Source organism: Neophocaena asiaeorientalis, unplaced genomic scaffold (genome assembly GCF_003031525.2).
Source record: "Neophocaena asiaeorientalis asiaeorientalis breed wild unplaced genomic scaffold, Neophocaena_asiaeorientalis_V1.1 scaffold148, whole genome shotgun sequence".
Classification (NCBI taxonomy): domain Eukaryota; kingdom Metazoa; phylum Chordata; class Mammalia; order Artiodactyla; family Phocoenidae; genus Neophocaena; species Neophocaena asiaeorientalis.
The window spans coordinates 2,364,755-2,390,863 of NW_020174050.1; the positions used below are offsets into that span (position 1 = coordinate 2,364,755).

A 26,109-nucleotide genomic window follows, 5' to 3' on the forward strand; every position below is an offset into this window, starting at 1 on the left:
CTTAAATCAGTTTTTACTCTGAGAGTTACAAATGATTATTGACATTTGTCAGTTGGCATTCTTATATAGAGAAGAGCTTTTCCTCTGTCGACTTTTATTTTAATTTAGTATTGGTATAGATTCATGAATTCTTTTTTCCCCTAAATTTAATGAGTTATAATGCATTCTTGTCATTATTTACTTCACTGTCAAATTGTCCCATTGGTTTCTATCTTCTTTTGACATGTTTTTGAAAATTTCCTTAGTTTCTGGCATGGTGCTCTCAGCTTATTTTATAGTTTTTATGGATCAGCCATAAAGAAATTAGTCATTTCTTTAAGAAGCTCAGGATTCTTATAGTAGAGAAGAGTGTTTAATACCCAAGGTGTGGACACAAAATGTGCTCCAAGGACACCAAATAGCTACTTGGTTGCTACTGCTTTCAGGTCCTTTTAGTAGACATAATTAAGAAATAGATTTCTTCCTTTATATCATGTACTAAAAAATATTTCCATATTTAGAATCATGTTCTTAATATAGATTCCCAGAATTTGAGTGATTGGTTGAAATAACATGAACATTTTAGTGTATTGATTCTTATTATAAACTTGTTTCTCAGAAGCTTTGATTTTGTGGGTACTTGTTTTGCTATATGTTTACCAGAATTAGATCTTAATTTTTTCTTTTTTCTAATTCTATCAAGTATATAAAAATTATATATTTTAAATTTAACTTCCTTTGATTACCAGCAAAATTTAGCGGCCTTCTAGTTATGTTTCTCTTTGGTGAATTATTTATTCTTGCCCTTTCTCTTTTAGCATTTGCAATATTTCAAGATTTTTTTCTTTTTTGGCTGTCTATTTGGCTAGGCATTGTGCATACTTAACCTGTGGACTTTTTTTCTAACTCAATAGATTTTTCCAGTGAAACACTGAGATAATTTTTTCCTAGTTAATAATTAGCAAAAAATTCTGCAGAGTGATCAAATAAAAATCAAATATGAGGTATATGAGAAATTGGTTAAACAAGTTACTTTTTTACTAATAGTGTCAAAGAATAATATAAAAACTTGATTTTCCTCAGTCACGTTTCTTTCTTTTGTGAATGTGATTTCTTAAAAAATGAAACAGTTAAAACTTACAGGTTTTCTTTTCTTTTTCTTTTTGACTGAATCCTTAACCCTGCCCACAAAGCCTCAAGATGTAGGTAAGAAATTTACTTGTATATCACCTAAGGAATGACTAAGTTGGGATAATTTCTATTTTTTTAACTTTGTTTTCTTTCAATTTAATTTTTTGCTTGCTTTTTTCTTCTTCTCCCTAGTTTACATATACTTATCATATATTGTGAACTAACCTTCCCAGATATTGTATTTTGGTGAACATATTACCCTATCTATAGACAGAGACAGTTATCACACCCAGCAAATGGTCACCGGCCTTATGGTAGTATAGGAAATGTTGCTGGGAGGCATAATTTGGATTTGAAAATATTAGTATTTCTTGCAGATGTGTATAGTGTATGGTAACAGTGGAACATTAGATATGAGTTAAGATTTTTCTGGAAACTTTGGTTGTTCAATGTATCTCCCAACTAGGTGGTAAACACCATAAGGGTATGCAGGACCTTGCTTCTTCCAACTGTACAGTTTGTAAATCTCCCCAAGCCTGTACATTCCCCAAGCCTGGCTGATGCAGTGTCAGCCTGGAGGAAAAGGTGACTTTTATATTTCTTCTGCTCAAAGGGGGAACACTTTGAACTTCATCTGTTCAGAGGTGTCTTTTTGTAATCTCTCTGGCCTGAAAGGATCATATTTTTGTACCTCGCACCAAGGTGCTGTAAGTGTTGCCATGGCCCTGAAGACGTGGATTGTGTCTTAATTTGGTACCCCCTACAGTGTCTGCTAGTGAGCCCAGTCACCAGGCTTGAAGAAGAGTAGTCATTCTTGAGTTTTCCTTATCCTTTGCCCCTCTAACAACTTATTAAAAAAAATCCTGTTAATTTTTGTCTCCAATATCTTTTGCATTCATGTTTTCCTTTGCACTTCCATTACTCCTACCAAAATTCATGTCCTGCTGATTTCTCAGTAGGATAATTGCAAAAGTCTCCTAATGGGCTTCTTGCCTTTTTTTCCACCCCATCCATTCATTCTTCCATCCATCTAGTTGACAAATAGTCCTCGTCACTTTCTATTTGTCAGGTACTGTGGGAGATCCCAACATATCAGACATACCACTACCTGCCTGGTATTTCTTAGCATATAGAAATGATGATATTACTATCCTATATAAACATTTTCAGTGGCTCTTCATGGCTTCCATTTGGAGCCCAAACTCCTCAGCTTTATATGAAAGATATACATAATCTGGACCCAGTTTCTTTCTATCTTAGGTTCCATTATTCTTCTTTATGACCCACTTTTTCATCAGAGTGGATTAATTGGCTTTCCCCAAAGACATCCCAGGATTTCTTACCTTTGTGCTTTTACTCACATCATTCTCTCCACAAAGAAATATGAGTTTCCTTATTTCTCAGCTAGCTGAAATCTTGTACATTTTTTTTTCAGACTCAACTCCTATGCACCTCCTCCTATATTCCTTTTCTGGTTCCTCATCCAGAGATCATAAAGCATTCCTGTCATATACTTACCCACATTACTTTAGAATGTCATATAGATTGTACATTGTATTATAGTCGTGTTCATGAGTCACCCGCACTGTGAAAGTATTTAGGAACCCAAGGTCCAGGGGGAGATGTTTTAGTCATCATTGATTGTCTCATAGTATCCAGCACAGTACTTTGCAAAAGTAAGGACTCCATGGAAATAGTCTATGTGAACAAATATAAATGTGCTCTGATACGTATATGCTCACTGGGAGGGAATCAATGATTTTAGACTAGTTCCGAGATCGCTTAAATATCTGTGTCTGACTAGCACTACAATCTACTACTACTACCAGCAAGCTCTGGTATCTCTTGTTGGGCACAGTTGAAGCATTATATCACTTAACAACGAACCCACATACTACTTTTTTAGTCATACATGACACTCAGTGGGGAAATGATGCTTGTATCTGACACTTGTGGCTGGGGAGCCATCAATAGTAAATCTAAAGTTTGGTCAGTGTGAGATAAATTCAAGTCAATTCAACTTAATGAATATTTTTTGAGCACATAATCAACTGTGATTAAGATCTAATATTTGGTTCATATGATGTCTCTTCTTCATGTTAAATAGGCCAAAATTATTTTCTACCATCAGTTATCTATTTTATACTTTATAAATTTACCACATATAGTTATTTATTGGGAAAATGTTAAAATACCAGGATATATAATAACCTGAATATCTTTGCTTTTCAGATGATGTCAGTATCACCCAGAAATTTATAGAGGATAATATTGGATATATGTGAGTTTCTCTAAACTCATTTTGATGACGATGGTGTTTACTATAAGCTTATCTGGTATCTTCCAGAAATATTAACGCTTCTCAAAAGTAATGTAAATAAATATAAACCATATCAAAAAATAAATACAGTGTTAATCATAAAATTCAGATGAGGCAATTGAATTGTCAAGAAGTTGTAAAAGTTATAACCTTCACACTTTGATAATTTCCTGAGGTTAGTCTGCAAGTGGGTGTTCCTATGAGTTTTTGGTTGGACATAAATCGAAATTCTGCAGGTCATCATTGTGTACTCTGTGTGGACTGTTGCAGCACCATCATTGCATTTGCTCAATATATTCAGGAGGCATCCTTTGAAGAAGTAGAAATGTTGGTAAAAGCCATGACAGAATACAGAGATAAATGCTTGGCTGACATGACACTCCCAGAGTGTTCAAAATTAGCTGTAAGTAAATTGTTTGCATTTCCTAAACAAACAAGCTTATTGGTCAACACTGAGAGAATTTTTGCCTTGGAAATATAAAAAGAGAGATGCTCTATGGCCCTCACTTTTATTTTTTGATTAAAAAAACTTTTTTTAAAAAAAAAACCAGAAATTTATTCTCTTACAATTCTGGAGGCCAGATGCCTAAAATCGAGGTGTTGTAGGGTGCGCTCCCTGCAGAGGCTCTAGGGGAGAATCTGTTGAATGCTTTTCTCTTAACTTCTTGTGATAACCAGCAATCCTCGGCATTATTTGACTTATAATTACCTCACTCCAATCTCTGCCCCTGTCATCACATGGCCATCTTCTCTCTGAGTCTCTTCTCCTCGCCTTATAAGGACAGCAGTCACGTTGGATAAGACCCTCTCAATAACTTGGTTCCATCTGCTGAGACCCTATTTTCAAATAAGGTCCCATACGCAATGTCCCATACACAATTAGGAATTGAACATAACTTTTGGGGGGACATTTTTCAACCCACAACAATGAGTATCTGGCTAGTCTCATTACAAGATTCCAATAATGAATTCTTCCTCCACCTGAATGAATTTGGACCTTGAAGCCAACTTGGGAATAAGGAAGAGTTAGTTCGATGTACCAACATAGTGGCCAAAAGCTTATGTCTCCAGAAGGACACTAAAAAAGCTGAAACGTACAGGGGCCTGAGGAGTGCTATTTTCTGCCATCTCTACTAAATCGCCACTCAAATGTGGTTTTGGGGCAGAATGAGAGTCTCTGTTCAAAATACGTATTTTAATTTTATCTATAACCCAGAGAAACAATTAATATAGGAACTGCTCATAGCAGAAATCATGGTGAGGGAGGTGAGTAATACAGATCTTAGATTCCTAAAAGCATCACCTCTTGGTGTCAGGAAGGAGAAATCTGGGCCCCTCATTTTTAAATTAATTAATTAATTAATTAATTAATTATTTTGGCTGTGTTGGGTCTTCTTTGCTGCACGTGGCCTTTCTCTAGTTGCAGCGAGTGGGGGCTACTCTTCATTGCGGTGCGTGGGCTTCTCATTGCTGTGGCTTCTCTTTTTGCAGAGCATGGGCTCTAGGCGTGTGGTCTTCAGTAGTTGTGGCACACGGACTTAGTTGCTCCGTGGCATGTGGGATCTTCCCAGACCAGGGATGGAACCTGTGTCCCCTGCATTGGCAGGCAGATTCTTAACCACTGTGCCACCAGGGATGTCCCTGGGCCCCTCATTTTTATTTTGCCTGACTTTAGTATTTAGGGTAAGGCACTTTCCTAGGAGATGCAATTCTGTGTAATGATGCCCAGGAGGACTTGGTTATGAGCTTGCAGTCCACGCCGTAAGTATACAGGCAGGAAGACAGGAAATAGCCTGGCAAAGTAGAGGTACTTTCCTTACCTGCCTCTCTCAATATGTACTCTACTGTCACACCCTCTTTTCTTGGCCTCCTCCCGATAGAGTCACCATCTGCATCTCTAGAAGACTATTACTAAACATTACCACTAAATACTTCACCAACACATTACACTCTGGCCATGTGACCTTGGAAGAGAAGGAAAAAAGCCACTATGTAAGAGAAATGTAGGTAGTAGAGAAATAGGAAGAGGTTGAAGGGCCTCAGGATAAGATAGAGAAAACTTCCCAAAGTGTGGGATGGTTGTCAAGGGTGTGGGTAAAGATGCTCTGCTGGTAATATTGGGAAAATTTGGGAATCTCTTTTGCAAAGGGTGACGCTCACCACTTATTGTCTCCATTGTGTCATCTCAGAAGGTTGAAAAATGTCATAATGAAAAAAAATGTCTTTTATTTTTCTGTTGTCCAGAATGATGTTTTACTGGAAAATATATGTACTATGGAGGGACTGCCACAAAAGCATAATTTTTCACACTGCTGCCATAAGGCTGACTTTGAAAGAAAACATTGTTTCCTCCATAATAAGAAAGCTGATGTAGGATTTTTGCCTCCTCTCCCTACTCTGGATCCTGAAGAGAAATGCCAGACTTATAAAAATAACAGAGAATCTTTTCTAAACAAGTAAGTTTAATTTTAGTAGAAAAATGATTTAATTGAAGAATTATTCTTAGGCTAAATCCAATATCTCTTCCAAAAGAACATAGCTGGGTTTCTTGATCATTTAGTTCATTCAACATGCACTTGTGTGTCAGATTCTGTGGTCATTGCTGAGGAGATGAATAAGATATGAAACCTGATTTCAAGATCCTTTCATTGTGATGTGTATTTTCTAATGGGATGAGCCCCAGAACTGAAGGGTGTGCATGGCACCAAAGTTCTACTGGAGGAAATAATATAGTCTTTCAATGGAGAGTTATAGCTTTTACTAAGGGTAAACATTACATTAATGGATGTTTAGCAAAAATCTGTTTTCAGTAGTGTAGTAGTTGTAGAAGCAGAGACATTTTCTGGAAAGCTTAACCCACAAAGCTTGTTTGAACATAAGTGATTATGATCTCCGAATCTTGGATGGAGTGTGTATAGGTAGCTGTTCTTTGAACCTGAAAAGGAGAGATGCTGACCATCTGGCATGATAGGAGAAGAAAAAGAATAGCCAGAGCCCCGTGTTCATGATTAGAATGGCAATCATCATTCTTCTCTGGGAGCTGGCAACTTCAGTGACACAACTTTTATTGGAGACTCGATAACGCTGCCTTCCATTGAAGCCTTCAGTAATGGGAAATCCTTCTTCCTCTCACCTTTACTTTCACAACTTGTTCTTCTTGTCTTTTTAAATCTTCTCTTTTCCTTCCCTTGTCTACCATTTATTCATTACCTTCTTGTTTTTTTCTTTCCCTCCTTCCTTCCTTTTTTCTTTTGTAGTTATATCTACGAAGTTTCCAGAAGGAACCCCTTTGTTTTTGCCCCTACACTTCTTACTGCTGCTGCTCGTTTTGAGGAGATGACTAAAACATGCTGTGAAGAACAAGAAAAAGCTAACTGCTTTCGAACAAAGGTGGGTACTAACATTTGTTTTCTTAAAAGGACGAGGATTCATCCCAAACTGTAGATCTTTACTTAAAATTAAATTATAGCAAAAGAGTTGTTTACCATTTAAAAACTATTCTCTTGCCACTTTCACTGGTTTTTCAACCCACTGGCCACCTGCTACTGATTTAAATTTCTTATTACTTGAGACCCTTGAAAGACAATTGCCCATTTCTAGGGTTTCTCTTCTGGCTTTGTCTTCCTTGTGAATTGGAAGGAAATGCTAGTGAGTAAATAACCAGGGTAAAAATGACATTTTATCTTCTATCTTGGACAAGTCCTCTTTTGACTACCCATAAAACTGAATCATCCTGGTAGAGATGGACTAGCTCACAGCACTCTTCACCACTCATCTTCCCATCAAGTATAATTCAGTCATTGGGAAGACTGGCCCCACCTTTATAATAAGCCACAAATTTATATTTTGATATGTACATTTCCTGAGATAAAAACCCCATAATTTTCTGTTTCTGAGCAAAGTTTGGAATTGTTTGGTTGACATGTGGTTAAGAAATAAGAGAATAGTGGGATTTTGCTCTTGCTTCAACAGAATTTCTCTTTATCCTTCAGGCAGAAACTTTCATACAATATTTAAAAGCATTATCTTCTTATCAAAAAAATGTCTGTGGGGCACTTATGAAATTTGGACCGCAAATCTTAAAATCTATGTGAGTTTTATAATGAGTATTTTGTTTCTACTTGTATTTTCTTGTCTAAGTCCCATTTTTGTTAAACCATTGATGACTTTTTATTTATACTCTTCCTAATTCCTCAAGGGTTTTGAGGTGGGTCTCAGTCTGGGTGGATTACTCAGACCAGGACATTAGGTCCGGATGAGAGAAGACCTGCAAGGTGGGGAGACCCCAGAGAGAAAAAGGACTACTTCTGAGTTAGTTTTTGGTTAGTTGGGAATCTGAGCGGGTCCAGGAGTTCTGAACCTGAGTTTTAAAACCTTCAAGTGCTTTAGACATGACTTATCCATCCATCTTTGACTTTAATGACTAGGAGACTACACTCTAGGGATAAATTTTATTTTACATGCTTACCCTAGCCTACTAGCAATGATGCTAGTGCAATGTTTTGTGAAAAATTCTGAGATTTCAAATAGGTCAGCAGGAAAGAATTCTGTGATGAATAACCTATACCAGCCATGGGCTTACAACAAGAAATGGTGGTCCTTAAAAGAAGTGTTTTGCTATAACAATTATGGAAGAGGGCACATCTCTCAGGCCCTTTTCCCCCCAGTCCTGATCTAGGACTCAAAATATCAACCTAGGATTTTCAAAATGATCATGTGGGCCATGCAATGTATAAACATTGGTAAAGCCATCAGTGAAAAAAACAAGGGTACTACATGCCTACTGCAGCTATTTGTACTGTATTAGCAAAGAGCTCCCTCTTGCCTTACTTGCTGTTCAAGTTGTTTTAGTGGTTTATCAATTCTATTTCCAGAAACATTGCTGTACTTAGTCAAAAATTCCCCAAGATTGAATTTAAGGAACTTATCTCCCTCCTAGAAGATGTTTCTTCCAAATATGATGGATGCTGTGAAGGGGATGTTGTGCAGTGCATCCATGGCAGGGTAAATATTCTATAAAACCAAGTAAAAATAGTGATTTTGGGGGTGGCTATTTTTTATTTTGAAGTTGCCCTAATGTTTGGCTACTCACCACAATAAAATCAGAATGTTGATAAATCGGTTGGGATTAACAGATAACACTACTATATATAAACTAGATAAACAACAAGGACCTCCTGTATAGCACAGGGAACTATATTCAATATCTTGTAATAGCCTATGATGGAAAAGAATCTGAAAAAAGAATATATATATTCTTTTATATACATATATATTCAGTTATATATATAACTGAATCACTTTGCTGTACACCTGAAACTAATACAACATTGTAAATCACCTATACTTCAACAAGAAATAAATTATTAAATAATAACATAAAATAAAAAATGTTAACAAATAAGACCAAATAAAACTTTGGAGCTTTTTATACATGGGATTGTTTTTAGGTTACTCAGCAGATTCTGTTTTATATGGCTAAATGCACATGACATAAACTCCAGGAATTTAGAATTTGTGGACATTAATTTAGGCCAGACTAAAGTTTTCTTTAATATTGCAAATACTCTTTAGCTATATTAGAGATTAACAGTAAAGCTCAGAAAATGATTCATCTTTATGTTTTTAAGAGCTGCTTTGTCTGAGTTTCTTCAGGCTATTTAGGAACAGTCTTTCCAGATAAGTAAATATGTTAATTTAAAATAACTCTTACTCTAGTCTTTAAAGTGATTCTCTAATGACATATACTGGTAAATATATTGTTGACATAGTTGAAGTTGTTTATGCATACGAGGGTAACACAATTTCATTAAAAATATCCCGACTTCTTAGTTGAAATTAGGTTTTTTCTTAGTGACTTTTAATTAGTCTTACTGTTTTAAATTCACAAGGAAACGTCATGTAAATTAGACAACTTGAATTTTAGAATATGAAGATATGTACGTTTTATTTCAAGTAGTGGACAGTAGATATCACCAAGAATTATTTTGTCCTTAACTGTATTTCAATGAAAAGCAATCTCACTCGCTATTTACTTTTGTTTGTTTGTTTATGGGGATGTTGGTTTTATAATATTAAATTTAATGTACTGAAAAGATATAATTGAAGATTTTTCCCTGAAGTTTGGAGCTGAGACTAAGGGATCATATTATATTCTTAATATCCTTTTCTTTGATGGTTTTATGTAGAAATAAGAGGAATAGAATCGCAATTTATTCAAAATAGAAATTAATTCTCAGACAATAAGAGATGTGTTGCCTCGAACGATGATGGCCTTAGGGGAAATGTATATATGTTTGCAAAGACAGGCTCCCTGGTTCTAGGCGGTTTGCTGGAAACATGGTGCCAGCCTCCTTTCCATTTCTCACCTCAGCCTAGAGCTTCATCTCATTCTTTATCCTCGGTGTTCCCCAGGAGAAGATTCCAGGCCGGGGAACAGCTTGAGCAAAGTCAGAGAGTCTGGAATAGCCTCGTGCTTTGACAGAACTCAATGTAGTTCATGAGACGCTAGGACAGAGAGTAGGAGGAATGTACAGTCTAATTCTGGAGCGTCTGGAGAGAGGACTAGAGGCTAGACTAGCTTTTAAAAAATTATCCAACTAATGTGTAACCAAGAGAGCTTCACCCTCTCCCTTATTCCCGTAACTTTATATGGAGGTCAGAATTGGGTAGGGAGAGTGGGGAGAGGGGAGAGAGTAGGGTTTACTATTTTGTACATTATTTGATAATTTGAACAGCTTCAGATTAATAATGTCTATAGGAAAATGACAACAATGAGCAGAATATCTCCTTGTGTTTGAGAAGCCTTCATCTGGTAGTTGCTGTAGTGGTTCATTAGTTTACCATTCTTTCATTCACTTATCAAATATTTCTTGGGTTTCTACTATATACCTTGCAATGTGGTTTCAGGACATAAGAGAAGAAATCTAGGATCATAGATATTACAGTAACATGTCTTTGGTGGCCCTCATTAAAGTACAGATAAACTCTCATGGGAAAGAAACAGCATTTAGAATTTAAAATGCCGATACACCAGTGGAGTAGGGGTAAAGTATTTAAAAGATTAATACTTAACAATGAATGTAAACTTATGAGTCTATTTTTCATAATTATATCATCTAAAATCCTGAGAAATAAAGCTTGCCTTAATATGAAAGTTCATTGTATTAAATCAATACAAAATTTAATTATCTATCAAATTAGCTGATGAAACAAGTCCAGATGTTATGCACATGGTTGATTTTGCATTGATTTTGGAAGGAAAATCCAGCCCTGACGATATTGTGAAAATAAAGTCATTTCCCATTCTTATTTGATACAGAGCAAGGTTATGAGCCATATTTGTTCAAAACAAGATTCCATCTCCAGCAAAATCAAAGAGTGCTGTGAAAAGAAAATACCAGAGCGCGGCGAGTGCATAATTTACTCAAATAAAGATGATAGACCAAACAACTTACCCCTAAGAGAAGCAAAGTTTACTGAAAGCGAAAATGTGTGTGAGGAACGAGATGCTGACCAAGAGAACTTCATGGCCGAGTAACATAACTCTATATTGACATTTATCAGGAAAACAGAAACTTTGGATTTGACCTATTTTGGCTAACTTGGGTGGAAGGAATAGGGATCATTTAAATCACATAAGTATTGGGTCTCATCTGATTTTAAGAGTCACGGCTATCGATTATAGTCTTTTTACATGATTTTAAGAAAATGCAACTGTGTTATGATGTGATGGCTAACATTTATTGAGTACTTGATATGTGCCAGACAATGGGCTAAGTACTTTATATGAATTATTTATTTTAATTCTCATACAGTCATGTAAAATAAGTGTGATTTCTCCCAATTTTCAGATGAGCAAACTGAGGTACAGAGAAATTAAGTAACTTGTTCAACTTTCAAAGCTAAAATATGGCAGAATAGGGATTAGACCCTAAGAGGTCGGGCCTGAGAAGTTGCAGGCTTACCTGCCATGCTCTGTCCTCCCTTGCCATCCCACCCCCTACACAGCTGCCCGGGTGTTCAGGGGAAGACTAGTTGACTTGGAGCCAAAAGGACTAGATTTGAGTCCTGGTTGAGTCAGTGGGACAAAAGTTAACCTCTCTGTATTGTAGGTAATCATATATAAAATTCATATAAGAATATTTGTTCATTCCAAATATTTTGGTTATAAAATATAATCCAGGGACTTTACTAGGTTAGGCAGGGTTCTTATCCCCAGTAAGCTTTCATCAATAAGAAGTGTGATGTGAGAAGACATAGACTCATAAATACATGAGTGCAAGAAATGCTCTTTAATTTCTGATAGCACTAGATGATAGGTAATGTGGGGACAGGGGAGGAAGTCCCTGGGGACCCTGGAAAGGCTTGATGGGAAGGAGGTACTGGAAGAAATTTTAGTAATCTGGACAGAAGGAGTAGAGCATGGATAGAAGTGTAAAACTGCTTGGTGTATATGTGGTTGTGAATAGGGTTTCTGCAGTGAGAGAGGAGGGTAGTGAGAGGTAGATGGGTCAGATCATACAGGCATGCTAAGTAACGAGATGCCACTGAAGGGTTTTCACTGAAGAATAAGGAAGGACAAAATCACTTTTGTTTTTTAGAAACTTCATCTGGAATGAATCCCAGTTTGGGGCTTAGGTGGTTGGTAAGTAGTTTTCAGACTCAATGAGATGGGAAGTATGGGGGAATGTTTTGTGGGAAAGAGAATATGTTTGAATCTGACCACTTTGACTTTGAGGTGCCTGTGAGGTAATTAACTGGGAATGTCACGAGATAATTTAATATATGAACCTGGAATTCTGGAAGGAGGTCTGGATTGAAGATACAGGTTATTGAATACTTACCAAATTTTCAGCGCTTCTCATCTATTAACCAATTTAATTTTCAGAACAACCTTCTGAGGTTAGAACACTTTTATTATCCTCATGTTACAGGCAAGGAAACTGAGGCACAGAGGTTAAGTAACTTGCTACAAAGTCACACAACTAATATGTAGTGGAGCCAGGATTCAAACGTAACCAGTGTGGCTTCAGACTCCTGCTCTTATAACCACTGTGCTCTATTGCTTCTCATGAGTCAAATTAATCTAAATGATAGATGCAAGGTGTTTCACTTGTACCCGATATATGCTTGCTAAACGGAAGCAATTTTCATCCTCATCCTCTGCATCATCTGCATCACCATCACTATGACAACTAAAATAGTGTTTGAAGCCTGGGGAGAAATGATAGAGCAGCAACGAACATGCTGAGCCAGAAATGTTTCAGGTGCGGTTTTTCTGGATGCAAACATTTGATGCAAGACCTCAGTGGATCTGCCAGGCTAGGGTCGGCTCCCAGGGTTTTTTTTTGCAATATTTTGGTGGTGTGTTTTTAGGTGTAATTTTATTCCTGGAGAAAGGTCCACGGCTTACATGAGATATTAAGGGGAACACTTGATTCTCTGAAGGTTAAACACCACTGCTTTAGGATATGGGAATGCATCCCACAAATGGGATTGAGAAGGCAGGTGGGGAAGCAGGAGAGATGATGTCAGAAAAACCAAGAGTAATCAAGAGAAAAAGGTTGCAAACCAAAAAGAGATTATAAAACGTCCCTTGGACTTGGAGAACTCTTGTGAGGTATTGCTCTCTCAAAACATAGACCATTTTTACTTAATTTGAATGAATAAAGAAGATATTTTTATGAAGAAGTTTCTGAACAGCACAGTCGAGGTAGTTAAAGAAAACACCTCTCTTTTGAGCAGAGTCAACTTGGTTTAAACAAGAATAAAGTAGGCGTCCTATGGGACCTAGGTTCAAATTTTATACTTCCATTAATAGCCAGGTGCTTAACTGGTCTGAAACTTAGTTTCCTCAGCTATAATATAGTACTTATCTTGAGGGTTAAGTGAAGTTAAATGAGAACGTGTTTTATAAAGGGTAGGAAGCCTATCTTGGTCTCCTATGCACAAAGCTTGATCCAGTGCCTCGCACCTACTAAGGGCTTAATAAGTGTTAGCCTCTTCTCTCTCCCTTTCTCACTTTCTCCCCAAATCACACCCACATATACTTCACCGAGGCCATGGAAACCTGCACCAATGACTTAGGGTGGCAGGAGTGATTATTCCCATATTTGACAAGTGACAGGATGAAGGAATGAGCAAAGGCTGCTCCACAATCTCTCCCTAAGTTGGCACCGGGAGTGGGGAGAAATCCATATTCCCACCATCTCAAGATGGAGGTCTGAATGCATTTTCCAACAGAATTATACTCGATATGTATTTTCTAAAGTATTGGTGGCATGATCTACTATTTCTGATGCTTTATGGGTTAAATCATTCTAACAATGAATGCTAAATACCTTTAATCATTCTATCCCTCCAAGTAAAAGGATTGTTAGTTTAAAACATAATATGGAAGAGAACCTTTGTAAAATGATCTCCTGTTGTCAAAATGTCCTCTTAAATCATTCCCTGACCAAACCAGAGGAGGAACTTAGCATATGCAGACAGACTCAGTGTTAGAAGATCTCTCTAGAGTAAAAGATAGCAGGATTTGGTGTTTTGTTCTTTCTCGAAGTTCTAATATACAAAATATTTTACACATCGCAGGTTTCTTTATCAATACTCAAGGAGACATCCAGAACTGTCCACACCAGAGTTGTTAAGAATTGCTGGAGTGTATGAGGATCTCCTGAGAGAGTGTTGCAACATGAAAAACCCTCCAGACTGTTACAGACATGCGGTAAGTTCCATCCTAGTAGGCTCAGAGAATTAAATAAACAAAATAAAACAACAAACATTTAAAAACTATCAAAGTTTCACTCTGGTTCAGAAGGTGGAAAATGTGATTGACAAATCTGAGTCTACCTTAAATTCAGTGTAAGTTGATCCTAGGGAAGACCAACATCATTGGTTTGGGTTACTCATAATGTTTTGAACTTCAAATCCTGTGTGTTGATGCAAAAAATTCTTCCCATTAAACATTTATATTGTTATTTATGTACTCTGTAGTTTCTTGGGCCAATTCAATTTTTTGTTATAGTAAAAATAATAAATGATTATTAAAGATGATTAGGAAAGTATCAAAATTTACAAAGAAAAAAATAAAAATTTTCTGATTCTGTCACCAAGAAATAGCTATAATTAACATTTTTTCATCTTTTCTATGCATATATGAATACATTTATATGTGTGTTTAAAAATAAGATTGGAATAATACTTTCTTAAGAAATTTTTGGATCTGTTTTTATTTATTGGCATAAAAAACATTTTATGTTATTAAACAGACTTTAAAAAAATGTATTTATTTTACATGATGGTATTCCATCATAATAATTGATTTAAATGCTCTCATACTGTACGTTTGACATTTTGGACATTGATTTAACTTTTAAAAAATTTTATTTATAAGTGACCCTAAGTATCTCATTCCATTCATCATTATTAATATTTATGGTTATTTTCTTTAGACAGATTATCAGAAGGAAAATTATTAAGTCAAATTATATAGACTTTAAAATAAAAAATATTTGATACAAACGGCCAGGTTACTATCTAGAAAGTTATTAGCAGCATATAGTCCTATAACAGTGCTTGAAAATGCTCATCTTACCTCCACCTTCACCAACATTGCACATAGAAATTAACTTTGTTAAATAATGAGCATGTTTTAAAATTTTAATTAATTTTTTAATGAAGTTAAACTTTTCCCATATGATTTTAGCTACTGTAGTTATAAATTTCCTGTGGACAATTTGTTCACGTCTTTTACCCATTTTCCTGTTGAAATTAGCATTTTTTAATATCAGTTCATATGCACATTTTGTGTATTATAGAAATTAATTATTTGTCATGTTCGATTTGTTTCTCATTCATTTGATAAGTGTTGCTTTTGCTTTACTTAAAAAATTACCTCCACTTGCCAAAAATGCCAGTTTACACCCATTCATCTTTGAGCAAGAAGTAAGAAGACTTAAGTTTTATCCAGCTCTACTGCTGTCCCTAACAAGGAGGTCTGTTCCTGATCCTTAAATGAATCATAGTGTTAGAAAATTCTCTTTATTATATGGAGACACAATTCGTCCCACAGCATTCATCCACTGGTGTGTAGTTTTCTCTCTAGTGGTCACTTAGTAGATGTCCAATTTTATGCCGCGTGAGAGAGAGTTTGTCAAATATTTGAGGACAATTATTGGAGGTTTTAAGTTCCAGTTCTAAGTGATGAAAAAGAAGATATAAAAAAGATACATGTGATTAAAAATGTTATGTAGCAATACTTATTCACTGGGTGATTCTAGGCAAGCCGCTTGACTTCATAGGGCCAGATAACTTCTCTGACCACTTCAAAGTGAGAATCAATATGATCATTGTCTGGGAATTCCCTGGTGGTCCAGTGGTTAGGACTCGGGCTTCCACTGCAGGGAACACGGGTTCGATCCCTGATCGGGGGACTAAGATCCCACATGCCGTGACGCAGCCAAAATAAATAACAAAATAAATACATACCTACATAAAAAAAATAAACAGCTTGTCACCTCTTTCTAAAAAAAAAAATATGATCATTGTCAACATCAGATTTGAATTTCACTTTGCAGACGGGAAAGCTCTATAAGGTAATGATCCCTCTACAAGGTAATGATAATGAAAAATTTGAGCTTTCAAATTTAGCAAAAACTATATCTATAAATTAAAAAATTCAAATTCTTACATATATAAAAACTACCCTCAATTTAATGAGTAGTGTATGATAATTAGAGTTTGAAAATGCTATATAAATTAAAGGAGCAATTAGACAAGTTGACTTGAAGCTTATGATTAAATTTTAGATAAAATGTTCATAAACATGATTGTTCGTATTTTCAGGAAAACAAATTCAATGAGACAACTGAGAAAAGCCTCAAGATAGTACAGCGAGAATGTGAACATTTTCAGATTTCGGGGAAGGATGACTTGAAATACCAGTAAGTTGTTTGCACAAGTAGGTTAACAATGGTGACCAGGATAAAATAAAGAGTGCCACAAAGTGTCAAAATCTTAGCTCAGTCTTTTAGTTATGACAAGTTCATAAACTCTGGGAAAGAATAAAAACACAAAAGTCAAGAAGGCACATTGAGCTGTCATATTAAGCCTTTACCAGAAATGAGGCTAGAAATTGAAGACATACAGGATTCTGGACAAACTGATTCTCTAATGCATTAGTTTTTGTTTGGACTACCTTTCTCACTCCCAGCCCAGAATTTCTGGATTTTACCCTGTTTCAGGGGTGTGGGGTGGGATGGAGAAAACTTCACGTTGTTATAATTTCCCAAGGAAGAATTATTTAAGGAAATAATTCTTATTGAGTTAAAAAAAAATAATTCTGGATTTACTTAACACTTTACTATTCATTTTTAAGTATTCTTGTGAGCATTCATGAATAATATGAAGTTTGTTCTGGATTTTCTTAATTAATTACCATGCTAATGTATTGTGTGTTGAAACCAAACATCTTCAAGTCACAACAAAACACAGTTTAAAAAATATATTTTCACTATTTCTGCAATTGGGCTGTTATCTGAAAACTCAGCCCATTAAATATCTTTGTTTCCTCCATCTCAGATTATCCTTTTCCAACATGTATCTATTAAATTTTCCCTTTGAAATATTTATTAACTGCTCAAGGGATCTCAAGCAGGATTTTACAAACTAACTAAGATATTTTCTACCAAGGAGCTCCTATACTCACAGGTGAAGAAGGATGGGCAAATCTGAGAGTTTCTGAATTATCATGAAATTAGAAGGAAACCGAAATACAGCGATCTAGGAGGCAGGGTGCAGGAAAACAGGAAGTGAAGAGACTGTTGTCTACCACTTTATGAGAGAGCTGAGCTTCATGTTGCCCTTATGTTGGTTGTCCCTAGCCTGGCAGGGTTGGGGCTTCAGGGGGCTAGACAAGGGAAAATGGGTACCTGCTTTTGTTCAGAACAAACAGACAAATGTTCTTTCAGCTACCTCATCAATCTCACAAAACTAGCCCCCCAGCTCTCCACTGAAGAACTGACCTTTCTTGGCAAGGAAATGGTGACAGCTTTGACCACCTGCTGTACACTGAGTGAAGAGTTTGCCTGCGTTGATAATTTGGTGAGCCTGGCCCATGTGCCTGACTATTCCTAAAAGAAAAAAAAAAAAAGGATGCTTTTGCACTCATTCATTTATAGTGATTATCCGTCTTCCTCTCTTCATTGTTTTCAAGATTGTTAAGCAAGGAAGGTCAAGTTTTATTTTTGGCTTACTGTGTCAAAATCCTGAGAAGCAAAAGAGAAGTCTTAAATATTTGCTTGGGGTTCTCCAAATCATCTTTATTACTTCTTATTTATATTAGAAGCCATTTGTTAGAGCAAACCACTTGGAATCATAGAATTATTTCAGAATGATAGAGAAAGTTTCATAATCTTAAGTAATGGGATAGATTCTCTCTCTTGTCCCACCAGGTCAGTAAGAGAATTGCTGTTTCCAGCCCAGTTCGGGTTAGGTGCACCTTTTTAGGTCTGGGGTGGACAGTACGTGGGGGACATCCCAGAAGGGGACTAAAACTAAGGGCCACAGTGTCCTAATGCCATTTTCAGTTGGCTGTTTGCAGCTCTCTGCTCAAAATCACAAATTTGTATATATGTTAACAAGAATTAATCTCTAGACATTTAAATTGCTATGGCTTGCATTTTTGTTATAATGTCATTTAGGACACCAGCCTCTACTTTTCTTTGCACGTCGTTTCATGTTACAAGTGCATGAGTTTTTCTAAGTTGACAGTGATACTAGCACAAACTAACAATTCATCTAGCTGTATTTCAAAACTCCATTGCAACTTTCATTGGTATAGGTGGACTTAGTTCTTGGAGAGTTATGTGGAATAAATGAAAATCGAAGTATCAACCCTGCTGTGGACCACTGTTGTAAAACAAACTTTGCCTTCAGAAGGTCCTGCTTTGAGGGCTTGGAAGCCGATAAGACGTATGTGCCTCCATCTACCTCTCAAGGTTTATTTACCTTTCACACAGACTTGTGTCAGGCTCATAATGAGGAGCTCCAGAGAAAGAAAGACAGGTACAGACATTCTCCACTGTTCACCTCTTCAGCCGGAAGACATAGCATGTATTAATGAGAAGTTTTATTGTAATGGATATGTGATTTTTGGTGTTATAATCCTGTTCTTTCTGTCACACTGTCCAATCTGCCCAATTGTAAGCTAAAACCTAGCTAGTCTTTTCCTTTGCTAGAGCCTTGGAGGGTCCAAAAGACTGTGATTTGGAAAGGTGGGTGAGAGTAGCCATAAAAATGCTCCTAGAAGGGTCATAATGAATCAGATTTTCTTGAGAGCATGTCATAGATGTTTGCTCTGAGAATCTCTCTTAATGTTTGCAGATAAGAGAGGCCCAAAAGGAACAGGAATTTTGCTTTTGCTTTCTCAGGCAATGCTACAAATGCCAAGGAATCAGATCGTTTTTCTTTTTTTTTAGATTAAGCAGTGTCTGTATCAAGTGGAGTGGAAACAGAATTCAGTTATTGAGGGAGGGGGAATAGATGTTGCTTTGGACATGAATTTTCTAGAGACATCAAATGTAGTCACATAGTCTACAATATTGTGCATATTGAAGACTTACTATATGTTCCCATATTTTATACAATTTCATCCATGATTACATAGCTCTCCAAAGATTGTTATAATGGAATCCATCTCATGTGTTTAACAGGAAAGTTTCAGGACATCCTTTCAAAAGTGGAATATTTTAACTTTTTACATTCACCCAAATGGAGATTCCTAAGACATATGATTCTATAACTAGCCTTTTGGAGAAGAGGGCTGCAGAAAGAAATCGTTAATTAATTCTGTTTGACTCACTGGGTCACAGGTTTCTTGTCAACTTAGTGAAACTGAAGCCTGAACTTACAAGGGTGGAGCTGCAGTCATTGCTGGTGAATTTCACGAATGTGGTGAAGAAGTGCTGCCAGGCCCAGGGGCCTGAAGCCTGCTTCAAGGAGGAGGTACTTCCAGCTCTTTTCCCCCTGAAATCCAACTGGTATTCCTGGTCAAACAAAAGAAACCAGAACTCCCCTTAGGACCCCCCTTCCTCCCTGCAATGTCTCCCAGGCTGAGGCCTGAGAGCACAGTCGCTACACAACTAAATATGCAGACGTCTCTCTGACAGGGTTTTGGCACCATCTCCTTGGTGACGACATGGTGTAAGAAAAGGCATCAGGAAATCATAGGTTCTATGCTGGCAGTCGTGGTCATGTCACTTAATCTGAACTGCGGCTCACCTTCTTTAAATGAGGATGGTAATAATTATCCTTGAATTATACCATCCAGTTGGTTAATAAATAGTTAATCTGACTTGCAAAGGAGATCATATCAGTCTCAAAGAGAGGGGAACAGGAAGGACATCAGGAAGTGATGAGGTCTTTCAGGGGGTGGCTGTGTCACCTTCCTGGCCTTTGTCCCAACATCCCCTGCTAGAGAATACCTGTGTGTGAAGTGAGGAGGTGGCAGAGAAGATGAGAGGAGATGTGTCCCCTGCTGGTTCGTGTTCCAGGAGCCTCAGGCACCTGTGAGTGTCAGCCCCAGTGGATGCTCCTTGGAAGTACCTTGCTCACTGTTTCTTTCCTAGTGACACCCACTCCCCTCCAGACTCACAACTCGTGCACACACATGTACTTTGTTCACACTCACATGCTTCCTGCACACTCACAGGCATACACACACACACACACACACAGCTTTCATTCTGGTTGAGAGCCCTCTGTTTTTCTGAGTGAGTGCTTAATCTGGGAATTTTTTTTGGCACAAACTACTAGTTTTTTGAAAAACATGCTTGATTTCATTAGAGGGTATTAGTGTCATTTAGCATTTATCCGGGTGAGTGTATGTATTGAGACCACATAAAGGGAGAGATGAATTCCCTGGCAGTTTGTAAAAGGCTGGGGTGTCTCTTTCCAAGATCACCAGAAGAAATTGTTCATTGTCTCCTGTACAACACGGGAGTGGTTTAACTTTTCTTTACAAAGCTCAAGACAATATGCTTCTCTAAATTCAAATAATAATGTCTTAAATTTTTCTTTCCATTTTTTTTATTGGAGTAGAGCTGCTGCACAGTATTATATAAGTTACAGGTCTATAATATAGTGAGTCACAATTTTTAAAAGTTATGTTCCGTTTATAGTTATTGTGGAATACTGACGATATTCCCCATGTTGTATAATATATCCTTATAGATTATTTTATACTTAATAGCTTGTACTTCTTAATCCCCTACCCCTATATTTCCCCTCCCCGCTTCCCTCTCCCTATAGGTAACCACTAATTTGTTCTCTATATCTGTGAGTCTGCTTCTTTTTTGTTATATTCACTAGTTTGTTGTATGTTTTAGATTTCACATATGCGTATATCATACAGTATTTGTCTTTGTCTGACGTATTTCACTAAGCATAATGCCTTCCAAGTCCATTCTTATTGTTGCAAATGGCAAAATTTCATTCTTTTTTTTAATCTCTGAGTAGTATTGTATTGTATATATGGGCCACATCTTCTTTATCCATTCATCTGTCGATGGACACTTAGGTTGTTTCCGTATCTTGGCAATTGTAAATAATGCTGATATGAATGAACATTGGGGTGCATGTATCTTTTCAAATTAGTGCTTCTTTTTTTGGACACATGTCCAGGAATAGCATCACTGGGTTGTATGGTGGTTCTATTTTCAGTTTTTGGAAACCCTCATACACTGTTGGTGGGAATGTAAATTGGTGCAACCACAGTGGAAAACAGTATGGAGGTTTCTTAGAAGTCTTCCTATGTGCTTTTATTTCTCTTTTTTTTTCTCTCTCAGGGTCCAAAATTGTCAGCCAAAAGTCAGGTTGCTTGAAAAACATCAAGTAAAATTCACCAAAGGTAATAACTTGTATCTCAATCAAAGGCTAAATGTATTGGTAACTTATTTGGTCGTTTTGGCTTTTCCCTTCTCATGCTTCAGTGTCAATTTCTGGCTCATCCCCCATGCCTTACACCTAACAGACCCCAGTACTTGTCCTGTAATGTTTCTCTGAGTATCATTCACTCCTTACGGGATGGCACAGCTGCATTTGTGCTAGCACACTCTTACTGTCCCAGCAGTTTTCTGAATACCTAAAGGTATCCACTCTTCTGCCCTTCTGCTACTACAGTCAGATGTCTGGACCAGGAAGGAAAGGCAACAGAATCTATGAATGTTGACAGGGAGAGCAGGGGGTTGGGATGGGCAGACAGGCCTCAGTAAAGCTGCTCTAAGAGTCTCTTGCTTCAGTATTTACATAAAAGAAAAGTGATATGTTAGGGATTTCAAAAATGTGTATAAAGGATCTCTTCTTCCCTGCAGTTTGTGTAAGACAAATTCACAAACTTTAGGAACAAAATGTTGAGTAGATATAGCAAGGATGTTCAGTGTCCAGGAAGAGAGACCGGGACCTCCACAGGGAGTGGGTTTGGATCTATGAAAGGCAAAACATAGTTACCACTAACAGTTTTTTTTATATACATGAATTTCCATCACTCAAGTTATAACATTTCATATTCTTTTGCTGCACAAGATTCTATTTTTCTTTCCAGGTTTCAGAGAAAAGAGAGGAAGACCAACATACCTGCTTCCTATCTGTCCCGTGGTGAATTTCGTTTTCTGAGAACACAGTAAAAAGATTCTTCTGTAATCATTATCTGAGATCATGTTATTGCAGCAAGCAATAAACAACAACATTATAAAGTTATTTCTCAAAGACTAATTGTCATGTGTCAACTTGTTAACCAAATTAAACAATCAAGAGTCATTCATTCCATCAGGATCTTTGGCTCATTGGTTAAATCTACTACTTTATGGAAGACAGGACTCTGAAATAGCAATTGTGAGGGCAGAATCCTCACAGATTCTGTTCTTGATGCTACTGGGAAGAAAATGGGGAGTTGTGGGCATGCAGCATGACCTTTACTACTACTACTACTATTACTGCTACTACTGTTATTACTAGCTGGGATTGAATGTTTTCAAAGCAAAAACATTGTTGGAGGTACTTCTAATGCATTACCTCATTTAACTGTAACAACTCTATCAAGTAAACCTTTTTTATTCCCATTTTACAGATAGGGAACCTGGGGCTTGGGGATATAAACAAATCTGTTCAATGTCATATGACTAGTATTGCCAGAACCAAGGTTTGAATTTGAGCCCTCTAATTTCAGAAGAATATTCTTAGCCACTGTACACACTGCCTGTGTATGGCCGTGTTGTGGGTGTCTTATAAAATCTGTTATTCAGAGAAGGGGAAAAGTGCCCAAGGCATCTGTGACAGTGACTCTTTTCTCCCTGCATCCCCACTCCACACCAAAATTGCTATTATGCTGGAGCTGTAAGCTTGGCAGTGACGTCTAAGGAGAGGGAGTGGTAGGAACTGGGAAGCCAGGAAATGAAGGTTGGTCATGGGATCATGGCTTGATGATCCTGGCTGTTCTCTAAACTTTTAAGGTTTTTAGTATTTCAGTGTCTGAAATGAAAGATTATGACCATCAAACAGATAACACATGAAAATATTCAGAGTTCTTTTGGTTTAACATTTAGAGCATAGTGTTTGGGATTCTCATTCATTTATCAACAAATATTTATTCGATCCTACGGTGTGTCAGACATTGTGGATGCAAGTATGAGGCAATTAAACATGGTTCTTAAGTCCTGCTGGGCAGGGAGAAGGATAGTAAGCAATCGCATAGAGTGTCATAGGTGCAGGATGGAAACAGCCGCTGCTGTGGGAGCACATAGCACCCGCACTCAGTCTAAGCTGAAGATGCAGGCGGGCGGGGAGCAGGGGGATTATATTCCTTCTGCCAGTAACTTGCTGTATGGCCTCAGACACAAGAACCTTACGATTTAAGACTCCCATTTCTTGGTGTAGGGTGAAAGAATAATCCCCACGTCACAAAGGCTTTAGAGAAATGTATTAAATTACTATATAAAGTATCCAATACAATGCCCAGCCGATAATAGGTGTTTAATTCATGAAGTTATTTTGTCCTTTTACCATTTTTCCAAGCACTCTTGTTTATTAACAAGGATAATAAGGAAGAAATTTTTACTTAAATAATAATAAGTTCATCAAACAGAAGTGAAACAGAGCATAGTTTGCTAATTCAATTTTGTACCTAGTAGTGGATTCTGCTATGTGTCCAGTGCTATCTTAAGAGCAGCAGATATGAAACCAGAGACTCAGGAAACTCTGCCATCACAAGACTGTATTATCACAGAGGAAATTGCCCTGCAACTCTCTCCACTGATGTGCCAGAGAACACACTGATAGAAGGCGGGTAACCCGTGTGATGTGAAGAAAGGAAGGAGAGGAATGTTTTATTCAGAAGTCGTGTTTTTCCTGGAGAAGAGAGGATTTGGAAAAAGGGCAAGTCACACTTACTCTATTGCTCAGACAGAATCCATACCAATGAATAGAACATACCTGGACTCACTCGATGCAGGAAGACTTTTCTAGTATAGAGAGTTTTGGAAATGTGATCAGCCTCGGGTGCTATAATGAGGGCCAAGACTGAAGGTGCGTGAGCCATCACCACCCAGGTTTTTGGTGGGATCCAGGGATCCAGCCTTGATCTTTCTAACTCTGTTTCTATGACTTGGACTAGAATTAGGTTTCCTGTAAAAATAATATTTATTAAAAATCATCATTGTGTCCTGTACTTGGACACCTTCCATTTTTGATCTTAAAGGTCAGCATGGAGATCTTCCTCTCTTAGAGAACAAATTCTGTGCTGTCTTTTGAATTCTTTCACAAAACCCATTCCCTTACCTTTGCTTAAATAATCTCCACAGCTTGTCTTTCCTCTGGTCTAAAATTCTGTTACTAATTACTAATAAAGAACTTAACTTTTTTTTATTTCTTCAAGAACGTCTTACTGTGAAAGAAGGATTACCATGAGAAATTAATTTTGTCCAAAATTTTTAAAAATAGGAATTAGTTTAGCACACATACAACAGTTTTTTTTTCTTTAAGTGACAGTTACAATCAATTAATAGTGGCTGTAATGAAGCATTGTGCCATGAATGATTCTAAGGCTAGTCTAGGTTCAGAGAAAAAGAGTACAGTGATCAATTAGTAATGTCTGCAATGGGTGACAGTCTGGCAGCACTCATCCAAAGGATTTGCTATCCCTAGAGCAATAGGTCCATTTCTGATCGTCCCAGGAGGCTTAGAGTAAGATCTCAAGGGAACAGCTCTAAAGATGCAAGACAGAAAGATATGCTGAGCATTAGGACTGTTTAGAGGACCCCGAAAATCTACCACACAGGGCCATCCATATTCTTTACCATAAGCCAGTGTGTCCCAAATTTAAATAACAGATTTGTTGCTGTTGTTGTTTTGCAGGCAAATATATCTGTCTCACTTGTGGTATTTCTTCGCCTAGGAAATCAGAAATGAGAATATGTGGGTAGAAGAATCAAGCAATGGACTGCCAGCTGTAAAGATTATCCGGTCCAAACACTCCATCTATAAATGAGGAAACTGAGGACAGGAATGGTTAAAGTATTAACCAGTGATCTTCCATTTCCAAAACTTCTAGTCTTTACATTTAGCTTAAACTTTTTTTTTAACATATTTATTGGAGTATAATTGCTTTACAATTGTGTGTTAGTTTCTGCTGTATAACAAAGTAAATCAGCTATACATATACATATATCCCCATATCTCTTCCCTCTTGCCTCTCCCTCCCTCCCACCCTCCCTATCCCACCCCTCTAGGTGGTCACAAAGCACCGAGCTAATCTCCCTGTGTTATGCGGCTGCTTCCCACTAGCTATTTTACACTTGGTAGTGTATATATGTCCATGCCACTCTCTCACTTTGTCCCTAGCTTAAACATTTTATTTAATTAGTAATCACCTGTGTCCCGCCCTAGACCCAAGATTGGATGATTGGCAAAACAGAAAATAGCTGAGGGATGTTGGGACCTCAGCTGTTAATACTAGCTCTTGGGTGTTGTGGGCTCTGACATCAGACAGACCGGAAGTTCTACCTGTGAGTCCATGAGCAAATTATATGACCCTGAGTCTTAATTTATTGTTCAAGAAATAAGAATATGGCTATCTAAGTATAATCATACAAAGTGCCAGACTCACAGCAAGCACTCAGTAAATTAGGTCACATTCCTTTGGGTTTGCTCCCAAGATCTAAGCTCCCCACTCTCTCCAGCGACCTAAAAATGTGCCCAACACTGGAACTCAGGGCTTCACCATTTATTTGAATCTGGGAGAGTACATGTTTACCTGATCTCCTGGCATTTTCGAACTTTGTACACGTCAACAAACATTTCTAGGAAATGAGATATTTACCAAAAGTGTTTATTGATTATTTTATTCCAAGGTCTATGTGGTGTAATCTTGAAAAAAACAGGTAGATTGACATGACTCACTTTATTTTATTTATTTTTTAACATCTTTATTGGAGTATAATTGCTTTACAATGGTGTGTTAGTTTCTGCTTTATCTTTGCAAACAGTGACAGCTTTACTTCTTTTCTGATTTGGATTCCTTTTATTTCTTTTTCTTCTCTCATTGCTGTGGCTAAAACTTCCAAACCTATGTTGAATAATAGTGGTGAGAGTGGGCAACCTTGTCTTGTTCCTGATCTTAGTGGAAA

The 26,109-nt window shown here is 37.2% G+C and overlaps 1 protein-coding gene across 2 annotated transcripts; it reads left to right on the top strand.

Moving 5' to 3' along the window:
* The first annotated feature begins 1,071 nt into the window (after positions 1-1,071).
* On the top strand, positions 1,072-22,182 carry AFM (afamin). 2 transcript variants are annotated; one of them, XM_024754165.1, is made up of 15 exons: positions 1,072-1,185; positions 3,343-3,391; positions 3,701-3,833; positions 5,675-5,886; positions 6,688-6,820; positions 7,423-7,520; positions 8,305-8,434; positions 10,752-10,966; positions 14,024-14,156; positions 16,277-16,374; positions 17,401-17,533; positions 18,273-18,496; positions 19,303-19,435; positions 21,277-21,338; positions 22,032-22,182. In XM_024754165.1, exons 1-14 carry the CDS (start codon positions 1,101-1,103, stop codon positions 21,310-21,312), a joined length of 1,812 nt encoding a protein of 603 aa, XP_024609933.1. In that variant the 5' UTR covers positions 1,072-1,100; the 3' UTR covers positions 21,313-21,338; positions 22,032-22,182. The 2 variants fall into 2 exon arrangements, with proteins under 2 accessions (XP_024609933.1, XP_024609932.1); XM_024754164.1 differs by lacking the exons at positions 21,277-21,338; positions 22,032-22,182 and having other exon boundaries at positions 1,101-1,185; positions 19,303-19,510.
* Positions 22,183-26,109: the final 3,927 nt, after the last annotated feature.

Excerpts from the sequence above, each read along its gene's own strand:
- AFM (XM_024754164.1), top strand. The coding sequence starts at position 1,101 with ATGAAACAGTTAAAACTTACAGGTTTTCTTTTCTTTTTCTTTTTGACT. Across the intron at positions 3,834-5,674 it reads CAGAGTGTTCAAAATTAGCT|AATGATGTTTTACTGGAAAA; the intron begins GTAAGTAAATTG and ends TCTGTTGTCCAG. Across the intron at positions 6,821-7,422 it reads CTAACTGCTTTCGAACAAAG|GCAGAAACTTTCATACAATA; the intron begins GTGGGTACTAAC and ends TTTATCCTTCAG.